Here is a 16577-nt window from a genome sequence, read left to right on the forward strand (position 1 = left end):
AAGCTAGAACAAGATTCAATTTGGAGACAAAACAAATTTGACGAAAATTCGGGAATCTAAAAGTCTTAGGATGTGAAAAAATGTGTCGTTCTTCCGTATAACTATGTTGGTACAGATTATATATACGTTGCATGCCTCTGCTAAAAAAGCATCTGGAATAAAATAGTAAACCATGTCTACTGTTTGTCGTTTATGATTATTTGAGTCTAGATATGCATTAGTTTGATGAATAATGAATTAGGGAATTGAAGCTGCCTCAACAAGAATTTTTTTTTATATATATTTTTTGTAATCATGATGTATTTTTTTTTCTTCTAAAGTATGTTTTATTTATATAATGAAAAAAATCAACTTTAAAACTTATAAATCAAAACACAAAAGAAAATTAATACGAGTAGGCTGCTTATAAGTATTGTCAACTTTAGGCAAAATGTTTTTTTATAATCTCTAGTTTAAATACTTCTTAAATCATGTCTAACACAAACTATATATTTTAATTGACAGATTTTTTTTTCGAGATTGGCTATTTCTTACATTAAACATATTATCAATTGACAATATATTTGAATTAGTTAACATTGTTTCACGTAGAACTCTTCTAGAACTGTGTGACGGCTTTGTCAGTTTTCTTCTCTAAACGCCATCGTTTTTGTCGACTGAAAAAGAAAGTTATGTATGGTATTGGTTGTCAGTTCTGAAAATGTTTTACAAAAAGACCAATTTAAGGATACAACAGAATGGAACTTATAGTATTTCGAATAGGAGCAAGTAATTGTTTAAAATATTGTTTTATTATTTTCTCGCTTTGGTCTTGTGTGCATTTTTGATAATCTTAGTTAGCATGTGATTGAAACAATTGTTCAGTACATGTACGTGATTGAAACTTTTATTTTGTCCGTCATTTTATTTGATACATATATGGGCCTTGTAACATTTATCCAGTCTGTTATGGTAAGAGATATTTTATTTTGTGTTTTTAATATTTTGCAAATTGAATAATACTACTGTATTTGAAGAGACTATCGTAGATTTAGGAATTGACGATGGCAGCTATTCAAATAATAACTGTTATTATTTACGAGTCTCTCAAACTTCGGAAATACTTTACCTGTTTTCATTATTTTCAATTGCTCTATTCATACATGTGTACTTACCAAACAAGCAATATCAGTAATGCAATGATAACCAATTCTACAAAAACGATCGCACAAGTTGCTATTATCACCAGTTTTTGAAAATAGGCTTCTTCCTGAAAACAACATACATAAAATATTTATTAGATGACACCAATCCACAATCAGCTTTATGAAAATTAAATAGATTGGATATAATTATTACACGTATTTAAACAACTATAGACATAAGGCCTTTAAAATTAAGTTATCGTTATTTTTCTATGTTTGTATACTGTTGTTTGTCATTTGATCTTTTTAGTTTTTTGCTGAAGAGATTAAATGTCCCATATTTAGCTCATAATTATGCATGAACAAATACTAGATTTATTGTCTTGACAACCATGGAGGTTTTCACTCGACTGCTTGTATTTATTATATTTAGATTTGTAGTTCAGTTTTACTGATGATAGTAACATAGTTTTGAGTTCAATATGCATTCATATTAGAATAAGAAGATATGATATGATGTCAATGGCAACACTCTCAATTCAAGTTTCAATACACTTCAATTCTTACATAACATATATAATATGTATACAGTTTTGAACCTACTTTTGATCGAATTGCTTCAAAACTTGAACTTCTAGCTTTATCACATAACGAAGCTGTTGGTGTTTTTGTAATTTGACTAACTGTTGGATCTGTTGAACCAATTGTTTTTACAGTTGGTATTGGTGTTGCAGAATTTCCTGTTGAACTAACAGCTGGTAAAGTGTTCCTACCAGGTATTGTTACACTTGAATGAAAAATTGAATACTTTGTGATGGTAGTATTTACGGATTTTATATTTGTCAATATAGTACTTGACTTGGTCGTTGGACTTGTTACTGAAATGGTAGTGCTGGCTCCTTTTGCACTTGATGATATTGTGATATACTTGCTTGTTGAACTTAATTTCAATGTTGTGAGATTACGAATTGATATGATTGAAGAGGTCCTTGTGGGATTTGTGCTAAGCAACTGGTTTGAAGGGGTTATTCCAGGGGTTGTAACAAACTTCATGGTGGACACTGATTCCGGTGTTGTCAAATTGTGATCTGTTGAAGTTATATTATCAGTTGAAACTGAAGAAAGAAATCAAATTAGACTAAAAATACTGGTACACATTTTAATGAGATGCAAAATTGCCAAATCGGTTTTCTAGTAGAGACTGTACCTTATTTAATTATTTAATGATTAAATCTAACATCGCATCTTAATAAATAAATATAAATGAAATGTGTATAATCTTAAACTAAAGATATATGCAACTTTTGTTCTATTAAATTCTAATTGATTGAATAAAAAACACTGGCACAATTGTCCCGTGGTTACTTGTTCTCCTGTTTGCGGGATGTTGGCTGAGTCAAGCCAATAACGGATAATTATTATTTGCTACTTCTGCAATAAGCACGAGGCAATTGAGATTTTGAAATTGTCGACCTATTTTGGTGGAAACCGTGTATTCCTCTGTAAAACAGAGCGTCCACCTCGCTCATACAAATAATATTTCCCCCTTGCTTCAATTTGAAAACTATGTTGGTGTGTTATGAAAATGTTGTATGTTTTTAACATAAAACTCATGGTCTTAAATGCATATGATGCAAGTAAATACAAAAGCATGTAGTTCGTATTGAACTATTCATCACATATTTACACGTAACTTCACAACAAATCACTAATTCAATGTAACCATCGTCATGTAGCCGTTTTGAGCTTTACCACTGTTGCCGAAGTAAAACGGGAACTTTTAATTCTTTCAATACACATACGTGCAACTCAATTTTTTGTGTTACTATTTTTGTGTTTTTTCCGTCAATGTGTTTGGTAAACATGATGTGTTTTCTTTTTCTTTATTATTTTTGTCTTGAGGTTGTCCTATATATTATGTTTTTTTATCCCATAGAATCTTAGATATTTTTACCTAAACATTTTTAACAGGGAGTACTCGTTACCATGTAATACAAACTCCAAAGATCTATTAGAGTCAATACTGCCTGATATTTCTTTTTCAAGAGGTTGTATTCAAACAATTGACTTCCAAAGGGCAATCAGTTCATGCTGCGACTTATAACACTTGTATGCGTCGATTAATTATAACAGATAAAACACATCGGTATGTGGTATTTATTGATATGTCATAACTTAAACAAATGCAGTATTAAAGAACCTAGTTGTGGTGTAATATCAACAAATATATAAGAGTACCGAGCAAACAATCTCTTAAATTTCTGGACAATATCACCGCAAAATACAGAAAAAATGACAATTTGACGAAATGTATCCGATCTTTAAAGAGCCGTCCAAAAGAAACCTAAACTATAGCAAAATATGAACAAGGAATCAGACCAAACATAGGAATTTGATGCGACTGTCATACAACTGAGAGGTTTTGCTAACTATAAACAAGGTTAGATTCACCATTTTCTACATAGGAAAATGCCTGTAGCAAGTCAGAGATGTGACGGTTGCTATCCATTCGTTTGATGTATTTGAGCTTTTGATTTTGCCATTTGATAAGGGACTATCCGTTTTGAATTTTCCTCGGAGTTCAGTTTTATTTTGTGATTTTTTTTAATTGACAGTTATGCTAAGATATGTATTTTCATGCATTTTTTGCATTAGTAATGCCTTGAACAAAGAACTAAATTGATATGGATAGTGAAAGGTTTGACTTAAAACTTGTTTATATGATTGAACCTTTTGGAAAGGAATTTTCTCTTCATTTATTCTACCACTGATAATGATATGTTATTAATTTTACACACGCTTTAAAATAAAATGTGAATGAGAAATTTACATAATACATTTGTAATTGAAGTAACGTCAGCTGAGTTCAAGATTATCGTTTTTTAAGTCCGAAGTAAAAATTTGATATATTTTTTTTTCTTTTTCTGAATCGTTATTCTTTTAAAATGAAGGGGGTAATTGATCTCTAACAGAATGTTTTCTATCTTATGTTATTAAAAGATCTATATTAGGAGATTTTACAGTGTGGTAAATATCAGACATATAAGACAACATACCAAAGGTACAGACTTCAACACTATACATAAAAAAAATCCCTTTAGAAGAGTTCAATAAGATATGAAGCAAAATATATCTTCTAAAAGAGGGTATACATGATAACTATTACATGTACGTAAAAAATATATGTATCTTTATAATAATACAAAAACAAACTTACATACAGTAGCATTAAATCTCACTTCTTTGCTTCTCCCTGTTTGCCTAAAATTTGTTGCCTGGCATGAATATTTTAATTCATCTTCATGCTGTACTGAGTATATAGTCAGAATTGACGAATTTATTGAAGTGCTGGTTGATACTTGGTATTTATCATTCGAGTGTATTGTTTTAGAAAACGTTCCATTACTCATTAACCACAAAATCTGTGTATCTCTAGTCAGAGGTAAAATACGACAAACAATAGTAGCATTATCGTCAATGATGACAGGCTCTCGAACTGATATTGTAACAACTGGAGGACTAAAATCTACGAAACAATATGAACAACATTTATGAATAAGCATGCGACAGTTCTAGTGAACAATAGAAAACGTTATATAAGTAATCAAAATACTTAAACAAAACAATGATGTTTACATCATAAGTAATAAACTTAACAACGCAAAAACTTCAAGGTTGAGATGTACTATAACCCTTAAATAATAATGACACATCTCAGAAGTGGTAAAGTATTAGGACGAGTTCTATTTACGTATGAAATAACATGCAGGTGACACAAAATTCAAATGTTGACAAATAATGGTGATGCTCATAACCAGTAAATGTTAACCAGAATCGTAGATGGGTAGGCGTTGGAAAATAAATGAAAAGTACTTTGTTTAATTTACATATCCTTAAGGTAGCAAAGATTAACGCACAGTAGGTGATATTGGCAAATGCAAGTCGACAAAAACATGTGTTTACTCTGCATGTTTATTTTTCAGCTATTTTGAATCCTTATCTTTTATAAAAAAAAATAAACTGTTTTCGACGTTGACATGACCACATGACCGGCAGTGTTTATAATTAGTCTATTGTTTGTCAAGTAAAATAGCATGAAAATCACAGCTTAATTACAAGTAAAAATATCAATGTGAATCATAACTTCCATCTATTTTGTTTAAATATTTTTTTATGTTGTCACATTGGATTTTTCAAATGGCGTTTACAACAGTTGTATGTACAGTACAGCTTAAATAAAAGCAGAAACCTGGTATAAAACGGACATTTTTCAAGTATAGGTCTTAAAATTATATCTTCCTCTTATAAATGATAAATAAAAACGCATCGTAAACTATCAACCATATGAAGAAAACGATAATAGTGCATTATGTTATACTGCTATAGATGAAAAGTTGATATGTTGAGCAGCTCCAATCTTTTAAAGTTACTATGAACGTATGAATATCGATGTTAGAAATAAATGACGAAACTTCCGTTTCTATTGAATTAATTCTGATCAAGTACATTTTTGGACAGATGGAACCTTTTCATGGTGCTTTGATGAGCTAAATTTATTAATTGTGATCACTACTGTCAATGAGAACTAAACAAAAAAAAGACGTCGGCTAATAAAGGAGTGATCTGACGGGTTACATATGCTAAGAAACAAACTAGATCACTATGAAACCTATGCTAAATGAGACATGGAAAATAACAGAAACATTCGATTTTACGATTATTTTAAGTTTGTAATACTTATATTCCTTATAAGATACAAAAACATCCGATATTTTGTTGAGAAATGATTACTTTTTGAATCTTTTGTAATAATCTTGTTGATTTTATTTTTTTCATTTGTTGTTACAATGTAAGCACAATAAAAAAAACAAATTATATGTAATAGAAATAACATACAGCATCTGTTACAGTAAGCTCCAGTACAACGTTCATTATCATCACAATTTGATTTTAACTCAATGTCGATGGAGCTAAAACTAGAAACAATCGTCTATATAAGTACAGTACGACATACAGACAGTTTAAAATGAAATGGCAGTATTTGTATTTTTGTTGTAATGAAATCGTGTTTTTTAACTATTTTAGCATCGCCTTTATCACTATACAAACATAAAAAAAATGTAGAAAATGGCATGTTCATACTGTATAGACAAAACACATAAGCAAAAGACCGGAGGAAATATAAAAGAATATTTTTCTATACTTTTGTAAATTATTTTTCAATAATTGTAGCATGCAAGACGGTAAAATATTCTCAAACCCAATTTCTTTAATCTCTAACGACCTTTATATTCATACTTAATGGTCGTCATGCTTTCAAAATGAACAAGCATGGCACTTCCTGACTCATTTCTAGATGCTGGATCCTCACAGTATACAACATCCTCTCCTTGTTGGTTTAGTAAAACAGACAACACTGTCGGTGAATCCTTTTCAGATTAGAAAATGAAATACACAGTTAAGGAGATAAATATGCTCATTTCACCTGTATTTAAAATAAGTTTTTTTTTTTTTAAAGATATTAGGAAATTGGATATCGAAGGAATGGTATTATTCTTTTGGAACTTTTCGTCATACAACCAATCAAAAGACCCGTAAAAGTAAAATAAAAAACGAAATAGTTTAAGTATAAAATTGAGAATGGAAATGGGGAATGTGTCAAAGAGACAACAACCCGACCAAATAAAAAACAACAGCAGAGGGTCACCAACAGGTCTTCAATGAAGCGAGAAATTCCCGCACCCGGAGGCGTCCCTCCGCTGGCAATCTTTTTTTAAGAGATCAATCACACTCGAATAGCGTTATAATTTTCAAAAACACTGGATATGATTGTAATCTTTCAAATAAAACGATGCATCTTTTCGAATTATCTATTGGTTTAATGCGCAATTTATTTATTTCACAAGCTTTGATGATTTATTTATGATATGGATGTGTTAATTGAACCTTGCATGCATTCTAAATGTAGTATTATGGTCTCTCAATTGTGTGTGAGATGTGGATTTCATTTTTGATGCACAACAAATCGATAATAGCAAATATTTACGACTTCGAAATTAAGTATATGACATATTTTAAGATGAGAACTTTCAAATTTTCAACTTCCAATACCTCACTAGAATCAAACTCATAGTATGGAGTTTATATAAATCAATTCAGAAATAATGTTAGTGCATGATCAGACTGAACTTACATCGTTAACAGAGGTCTACTCTTTTCAGTAATTTTACGGTTTATGGCCCTGGCCATTCCAAATTGTCCAAAACAAATCGATAATAGCAAATATTTACGACTTCGAAATTAAGTATATGACATATTTTAAGATGAGAACTTTCAAATTTTCAACTTCCAATACCTCACTAGAATCAAACTCATAGTATGGAGTTTATATAAATCAATTCAGAAATAATGTTCGTGTATGATCAGACTGAACGTACATCGTTAACAGAGGTCTTCTCTTTTCAGTAATTTTACGGTTTATGGCCCATTCCAAATTGTGCCGTATTATCTGAGTATCAATTGGTATGGTAGATAAAGCATACATAGCATGAGTTGCATATCATTGTTATTCCTTTTAGAGTTCTTACGACTGCCTTTATTTTTATTTATGACCTTTCTTTGTATTTTGCCAATTGTGAGATTTGAAGATCAGTTATTTACTTTTAAATTAAAACTTACCCCTGAATCATGCTCCTTTTTAAATTCATAAAAACTAGAGTTGCCTTTTAATGCAGAGGTTGTTTCTATATCGATCATGTTGTTGGTCATATCCATTAAACAGTATTTAGGTAGCAAACCAGTATTACAAAACCTACAATATTAAAAAAGAAGCACTTAATACTAACAATACTTTCATTTTATTTGCATTTTCATTATCACTCATCACAATTAAACAATATAGTACAATTTAACTCTTTGTTATGTAAGTAGCAGGTTTAGCTAGCTGTAAACCTTAGTTTAACCCACCATTTTGGATAACGCATAAACCATGTCAGAACTGCAATATACCAACAACAAAAAAAACGAAATCCAAGACAAATTCAAAAAGGATGCAGTCTTAAAACAACTGACAAAATCAACGCTACCAATCAATGTAACATTGTAAAACAAAGTGCTAGCAATATAATGTCATCGAAACCACGTGTTTAATTTAAATGTTGATGTTAAAAGTCATATGAAACCTAAAAAAAACAAAGATTTTTTTATAACTAAATGAAAAGTTTTCATTTTAAAACTTACGTACATATACTTTATTCTGAAGAAAATTCTTTAATTTGTCCACATTTAGAAGAAGTTTATTATTTTTAATTGCTTGCTTCCATGAAGACTTGGCCGACATTTTTTCTGTATGCAAGTGACCTTAGCGTGACCCTCCATAAAAAAAACGGTGATCGCAATACGAATGGATCTGTAATTGAAATAAACTATTGTCTGGTTGTGCATGATATAAACGTGCTCAATATCCATGCTTCTTTTTGATTGTTTTCTATAAGGAAACAATCGGTAGACTACGGCTTCAAAACAGGACAATTAATCAGCTGCCATATTTTCACATCATAACAGACAGAGAAAACACAAGTTGACGATTATACGATATGTTTGATGAAAAAAAACATAAAATCACTTGTTTCATATGACTTTAATAAATGCTCACTTATCATAGGAGTAACAAATCTTCATTGATTTACATTGCGTTGTGTTGCATGGAAAATTCATCACTTTTAGATCAATGATGTATGCTCCAACTCCTGCCAACTTTACCTGTTTAAAAAAAAATATTGTTAAATAGTTTTCTGAATAATTAAGTTTCTGCACAATAAAAATAAACATTTAAATTAAAAAAAAACTTTATGTGCAAAATATCGTTTTTTGTTTGTTTTGTTCAGTGATAATTATCTATATGCTACTCATAAAAAATCAAATTCATCCATGGATAGTTGTTCGGTTGTACATGTTATATGAATGACGTCGCGTGTATTTCATAAATTCATACAGATGGACATGTGCACTTAACTGTACTGCACTGAAACTTGCAGTAATTGCCTAATATTGTCGAGTATCGGTTTTTAGTTTAATATCCGTCAATAATACAGTTCATTGTGGTTCTCTATCTGCCAACAATTTAATATGTAATTAATTTGTGCTAAATAATGACGATAAATTACCGTTTATTTAAAAATGTAGGAAAAACATTTTCGATTGTAATTGGGAACGATTTTGAATAATTCGGAGGGCAGAATTTATTTTATTTTTTATTTTAGCTTTCTAACAATGCAGTATTACCAGTATTATCATGTACTGTATCAAACTCATCTTTCTTATTTTTTAGAGATTGGCATCGCATCATTGTACCATTTTGAATCTTCAACCCTATAAAAATGATAAATATTGTATAAAATCATCGTTATCCAGAATGCCATCTTTAAACTAATATTTTATCAGTGCATCCGGGCAGGTCGAGGTGTACATGTAATTAAAAATGTCAAAAACTGATTGTTTTAGGTCCAAACTGTAGATTCAGTTCTAGACAAATCCAACCTGCATGCTGCCTTATATACCCTGTTATTCAAAAGGATACTCGTAGGAAAAGGCTATCGAAGTAGTTTTTCGTGGTAAGATTACAATGAAGTAGACATAAAATGAGGTCATAAACTAAATAGAAAATCATGTCTCTGTGATGAAATGAAAAAAAAACAGCCAAATATGTAATTGTATATATACAAAATTGAGAATGGGAATAGGGAATGTGTCAAAGAGACAACAACCCGCCCAAATAAAAAACAACAGCAGAGGGTCACCAACAGGTCTTCAATGTAGCGAGGAATTCCCGCAACCGGAGGCGTCCTTCAGCTGGCCCCTAAACAAATATATACTAGTCCATTGATAATGAACGCCATACTAATTTCCAAATTGTACACAAGAAACTAAAATTAAAATAATACAAGACTAACAGAGGCTCCTGACTTGGGACAGGCGCAAAAATGCGGCGGGGTTAAACATGTTTGTGAGATCTCAACCCTCCCCCTATACCTCCAACCAATGTAGTAAAGTAAACGCATAACAATACGCACATTAAAATTCAGTTCAAGAGAAATCCGAGTCTGATGTCAGAAGATGTAACCAAAGAAAATAAACAAAATGACAATAATACATAAATAACAACAGACTACTAGCAGTTAACTGACATGCCAGCTCCAGACTTCAACTAAACTGACTGAAAGATTATGATTTCATCATATGAACATCAGGCACAATCCTTCCCGTTAGGGGTTTAGTATCATACCATCATAACATATATGAGAAGAACATAACCCGTATCATATATATTCATCAATAGAATTTATCGGGAAATATTCAATCACATTATAATTGTTGTTATAAACGCCTATTAGAATGCTTAATTTTCACATTGAATAGGTTGATTGTTAAGGGAATTAAGTATTGACAGTTCAGTTTATGACCAAAAATATACTTCAATGGCATGATACGTATATATATTGAATCCAATTAACAAAATATTAATATTACACACAGCGACATTCTACAACAACTGAAATACAGGTTTCTGTCATAGTTCTGGCAAATACAGTATCTGGCGGGGTAAAACATGCATGAAACCGCTCCAAACTCAAACGATGTTGTAACAGCCCAACAATAGAACAAATCAACTACATACATGATTGACTCATTAGATTGATTCAAATCAAAACATTAGCTTACAAAATAACAAAAGACATAAAGAACCGAGAATGTTTAGTTACTGAACGTTAATTGCCAGTTGGTTCTTTTTTTTTAGGAAATTATGGTGTATTTCAATCTTCGGAGTCTGTTCAATTTTAATTGTCTATGGTAATTTTGAATACTTAATTAAATGCTTGGGGTTAATTGCTCAATCAAAGTAGTCATTAAGATACTCAACTCTTCAGTGGAACGGAAGTTGAAACCAACGTTGTTGTTAAAATATACAGTAAAGAGGGAGGATTGAGATATAAAAAAAACATGTTTAACCCCGCCGCATTTTTGCGCCTGTACCAAGTCAGGAGCCTCTGGCCTTTGTTAGACATAAATTAATTTTTGATTTTAGTTTCTTTAAATGTTTTTGAATTAAGTAAAACGTCCATTATCACTGAACTAGTACATATGTTTGCTTAGGGGCCAGCTGAAGCACGCCTCCGGTTGTGGAATTATTCTCGCTGTATTGAACATGCTGAAGAGCCATATGTAACCTTCAGTTATTTCCTGGTCTTTGTGTAGGTTGTTATCTTTTTGTACATTCTTAATTTCCATTCCTAATTTTAAAACATGAATAAATTACAAATAACATTTTCTTACCTTGCAAATTGTCTTGTTTGTTTTAATCAGTCTGATTATAAATTATTTATCTTGTTCAAAATACAATCGTTATGATAACACGATCATTCTTGACATTGGTTCTTCTCTTATCTTCTGACCTTCATATCTTTGCACTTTGTGCGAGCCGCATATGAACGCATATTATGTATACTAAAACCGAAGTGCACTTTATCATCTATATTATTTTGGGATTTTATTTCTTACAGATAAAACATAAAGTTATATCTTTGTCGGTACTTATTTTACGAAGGTCAAGGCAATGAATACCATGCAGGCTATCAGGAATTTATATTGTAATATAAATCTGTCACACGTCATTTCAACTAAATCTATTACGTTACAACTTATAACAATCTCAAATCGGTCGATCTTAAAAGATAACCCTCAAACATCAGCAGATATATTCAAGCTTTTTTCGATATGTCGATTATGGTATTATTAATATTTTTTTCGTCTTCTAAACACTTTTTTTGTGTCATAGTTGGTCTTGTTTTAGAATTAATATATTTATAGTCGATGAACGCTCATCTGGCGTGTTACATTATTAGCCTACTATGTATATATAAAAAAGAAGATGTAGTATGATTGCCAATGAGACAACTATCCACAAGAGACCAACATTACACAAACATTAACAACTATAGGTCACCGTACGGCCTTTAACAATGCACAAAGCCCATACCGCATAGTCAGCTACAAAAGACCCCGATATGACAATGTAAAAAAATTCAAACGAGAAAACTAACGGCCTTATTTGTATATAAAATGAACGAAAGACAAATATGTAACATATAAACAAACGACAACCACTGAATACGGGCTCCTGACTTGGGACAGGCACATACATAAATAATGTGGCGGGGTTTAACATGTTAGCGGGATCCCAACCCTCCCCCTAACCTGTGACAGTGGTATAAAAGTACAACATAAGAACGAACTTTACAAATCAGTTGAAAAAGGCTTAACTCATTAGATGGAGAAAAATACAAGTGGACGTGGCCGGGTACTTGTACATCCCGACAACAAAAAGACACTAGGAACAGATCTCAGAGTACTCGCAGTTATCTAAAAGCTTGTTCAAAGCCACTAACAACTAATAAAAAAAATCATGCATCTAAGACTAAACTATCAATCCGTACACATCCAACATCCACTGGATTTAGTGTAAAGACGTCATAAACAGACAGAGAAAAACATGACCTTGCGCAATGCCAAGTAACAGGTATCGACAGATTGTAGATCCATGAATTTGTATATGTATATAACATACTAGTTATATTTAGTTTGCTTTAAATTTACTGATAACAAAATCAATATCTTTACCAATAAAAACAATATTCAATGATCTTATTACAGCGTTGAGTTGATAACCTTTTAGAATAAGTTTATTTAAAGGAGCGACCAGTTTACAAGGATCAATTTTAAATTTCCTGGCACGGTTAACAACATTTCCGTAAAAATTGGATGTGCTATCCCGTTTGAAATAAGTTTTCTACAGGAACAACCAAGCTTCAATGTTTTAGATTTTAACGAGAGAAATTTATGTATTACTGAAAAATTATTACACCAGGGTTTTCGATATCACAAACTTGTCAGAACTTTTACTAAATTTTATCATCGGTATAAGGACATCATTCGTAAATATAGCTCAACATGCAGACTTCTTATACGTTCAGGTATTTCACATCCAATATTTTATGGAAATATTCTTTATAAAGCACAAAAATGTCAGTATTCACCTCAGAAGCTAACAAAACCTTTAAATAGAATTATTAAGAAGGTATATAGTTACGATACTGTTGTCAGGTCATTAAAGATTGCATATATTGGCGTAAATATTGATTCACTTATAGGGTCTTTGCATCGGAACTAAACACATTTATTTAAAACCCAGTTGTTGGCATGACACGGGTTATGTTCTTCTCATATATGTTATGATGGTATGATACTAAACCCCTCACGGGAAGGATTGTGCCTGGTATTCATATGATGAAGATATAATCTTTCAATCAGTTTAATTGAAGTCTGGAGCTGGCATGTCAGACTACTGCTAGTAGTCTGATGTTATTTATGTATTACTGTCATTTTGTTTATTTTCTTATGTTACATAGTTATCAAAAGTACCAGGATTATAATTTAGTACGCCAGACGTGCGTTTCGTCTACATAAGACTGATCAGTGACGCTCATGTCAAAATATTTATAAAGCAAAACAAGTACAAAGTTGAAGAGCATCTTCTGTCATCAGACTCGGACTTCTCTTGAACTGAATTTTTATGTGCGAATTGTTATGCGTTTACTTTTCTGCATTGGCTAGAGGTATAGGGGAAGGGTTGAGATCTCATAAACATGTTTAACCCCGCCGCATTTTTGCGCCTGTTCCAAGTTAGGAGCCTCTGACCTTTGTTAGTCTTGTATTATTTTTAATTTTTGTTTCTTGTGTACAATTTGGAGTTTAGTATGGCTTTCATTATCACTGACTAGTATATATATTTGTTTAGGGGCCAGCTGAAGGACGCCTTCGGGTGCGGGGATTATTTGACACATTCCCCATTTCCATTCTCAATTGTATTCAAAACCAAATCTTTATATCTATGGAAAAATTTAGTAAAGGTTTTAAGTAATTTATTGTAACAATATCCCTGGTTTAATAATTTACCAGTAATACATAGATTGCGTTCGTTAAAATCACAAACGTCACAACAGACACGGGTATAGCGAACGAGCTGTGAAATATAAACATCGTCAGATGGTACCAAAGGAACATCCCCAACTAAAATTGAAAAATTAACAATAGGGAACGAAAAATCGTCCCTTTTGTCGTAAATTTTAGTGTGGAGTTTCCCGTTTAAAACCAAAATATCAAAATCCAGGAAAGGACAGTTATGACGGTATAAATTTGATTTATTTAAAGTAAGTTCCATGGGATAAATTTCAGCAGTATATTGAGAAAGTTCGTGATTATTTAACGAAAAATATCCTGAAGATAATGGTAAGTGTTGTTGAATTAATCAATTAAATGTAATTTCGACGGGTCTTTTCTGAGAGTAGTCTTGCAAATCATTCTGGATATTCAACGGTGATGCAGTCAATAATGTAATAGTCTTAGCCGTTGACGTATCTGGTCTTGCTTCGTTAAGATATGGAAAGTCCTAATAATAATCAGAAAAAATACAATATGTCTTTCCACAGAAAAGTGGACAGACCTCATTATCCAAATTATATTTTCATCATTCACTTTTTAATTGAAATAGTGTTTCTTACTTTTTAATCTATCATAATTTTGTTGTCAAAAATAAGGTTACGTTTTTACGTGTTCAAGGTAGAAAATTGTAGAAAAAAAAGAATTTTATCTATGCAAACAAACTAATGGTGGAATGCATGATTGCGATGTTTTCTTATGCATTACATTGTATAACTTATCTGATAAACATATCGTTTAAGTGTATGTACAACTGGGATAATAGTTTCGTTGTTCCCAAACGTATCATCTGCCCCATACTAGTCTTTCTGCACTTATCTACCAATTGTAAACAACATTGTGATTGATTATAATTTAATTGAAGTCCATTAGAAAAAGCATCATACACCATTCATACTATGCTGTTCACGTCTAATACCGTTTAATTGAAAGTCACCTGTTCAAGTATTGATTTATTTTACCTTTGATTGTGGGCACTCCTATAAGGAACAAAAGAAAAGCGACAATACATCAAATATCTTAACACTTCTTTGTTTAAGGACAAAACGGGCGTGTTGCTATTGACGATGACTTGATTTAAAGTTACTGGGTCGATTTTACTACTGATGGAGGTTCCTCCACAATAGTAACACCAGTCCAGTTGTCACAACTTCCGTGTTGAGACATTATTATTGATATCGTTATATTTATATATTAACTTTGAATTTGACGAAATGCTAAGAATTTACCAAACCCGGAATAAATTAAGTTCTATATCTCAAACGATTTTTGAATTTTGAGTCTGCAATGATCTTTAACATTGAACATCATTTGACCTTTCTTTCTATCCTAGCGTCACTCATAAAGTCTTTTGAAGAAAAAATGAACGTTTTCCGTACTTAATTTGTGAGTTTGTTATCTCTCATTAGTTTTTTAATGATTTTGTGATTGTTATTATTGTTATCTGAAAAAATGGGGTAATCTTAGGTGCTTCTTCGATATGAAATGTATAAAGCTTGCGATAATTCAATGTAGGCATTGCTTCGTTAAACGAATTTGATAAAGCATTATACTTACCTTCAGCAACATCTACCGGTACAGATTTGCTCCATCCAGTTTTTTTCTGCAGCATTTGTTGCATCACAAGTATTGCTCCCTTCATCTTTTTTTTAACCGAATAAATATTCAACGACGAGATTGAAGTGTTCCGTTCCTCAATCTATCATCATCTTTAATGCCATTGTGATACAAATTCAAGTCAAGGTCATTTTAGAACGAAATGATTTCATCAGTAAAAATACAGATGAAGTTTTACATGATATAGTAACCTTTTCTCCAATATTTACAGCTACTTTTACCGATAAAAGCGCCCTAAAGGGTATATCTAGTATATGCATGATAGAATGATTAAGTATGAACATGTACAAAACAAAATGGAAACATTATCAAATTTCCCCTTCGATATACAATTTTTAAGTAACCAGAGCGTAATGCATTATGAAAAACTAAGCATGTATTTCTTTTGAGCTTTATACAATCTTCTATAATTTACATAAACATTAGCATGCTTAAATGTAGACTAAATGGTCAGAAAGAATTTGGTCAAAGATGCAGTTTATCTAATTTTTTATTTCGAACTTTCTGATACTACTATTTGTTTACCCAATATGTTCTGTATGAAATGGCTATCAAGAGTTATCTCGCGTATACAATAATTTATGCTATTTTAGCTTGTGCAGTTCATATTATTCGCAAGGAAATTATTTAGTTTTCTTATCATTGAATTAATGTACTGGTGTTCAAATCTTATAGCATCGATTAAGACGAAACAACTCAAAGTAAGGAAATCGTTTAAACTTTAAAAAAAAAAAAAAAACTTTTTTTTAATATCCAAATTATCTGTTCTCCAATATAACATTG

General features: G+C 31.4%; 1 protein-coding gene across 1 annotated transcript; it reads right to left on the reverse strand.

Moving 5' to 3' along the window:
- Positions 1-302: 302 nt before the first annotated feature.
- LOC139528522 (uncharacterized) lies at positions 303-11629 on the reverse strand. Its single transcript, XM_071324544.1, has 10 exons — positions 11457-11629; positions 9408-9494; positions 8779-8885; positions 7803-7935; positions 6423-6553; positions 6021-6100; positions 4342-4650; positions 1728-2239; positions 1155-1249; positions 303-656 (listed from the first exon to the last, which is right to left on the reverse strand). Exons 2-10 carry the CDS (start codon positions 9435-9437, stop codon positions 599-601), a joined length of 1455 nt encoding a protein of 484 aa, XP_071180645.1. The 5' UTR covers positions 9438-9494; positions 11457-11629; the 3' UTR covers positions 303-598.
- Between the last annotated feature and the right edge of the window lie 4948 nt (positions 11630-16577).

Source organism: Mytilus edulis, chromosome 6 (genome assembly GCF_963676685.1).
Source record: "Mytilus edulis chromosome 6, xbMytEdul2.2, whole genome shotgun sequence".
NCBI classification, from domain to species: domain Eukaryota; kingdom Metazoa; phylum Mollusca; class Bivalvia; order Mytilida; family Mytilidae; genus Mytilus; species Mytilus edulis.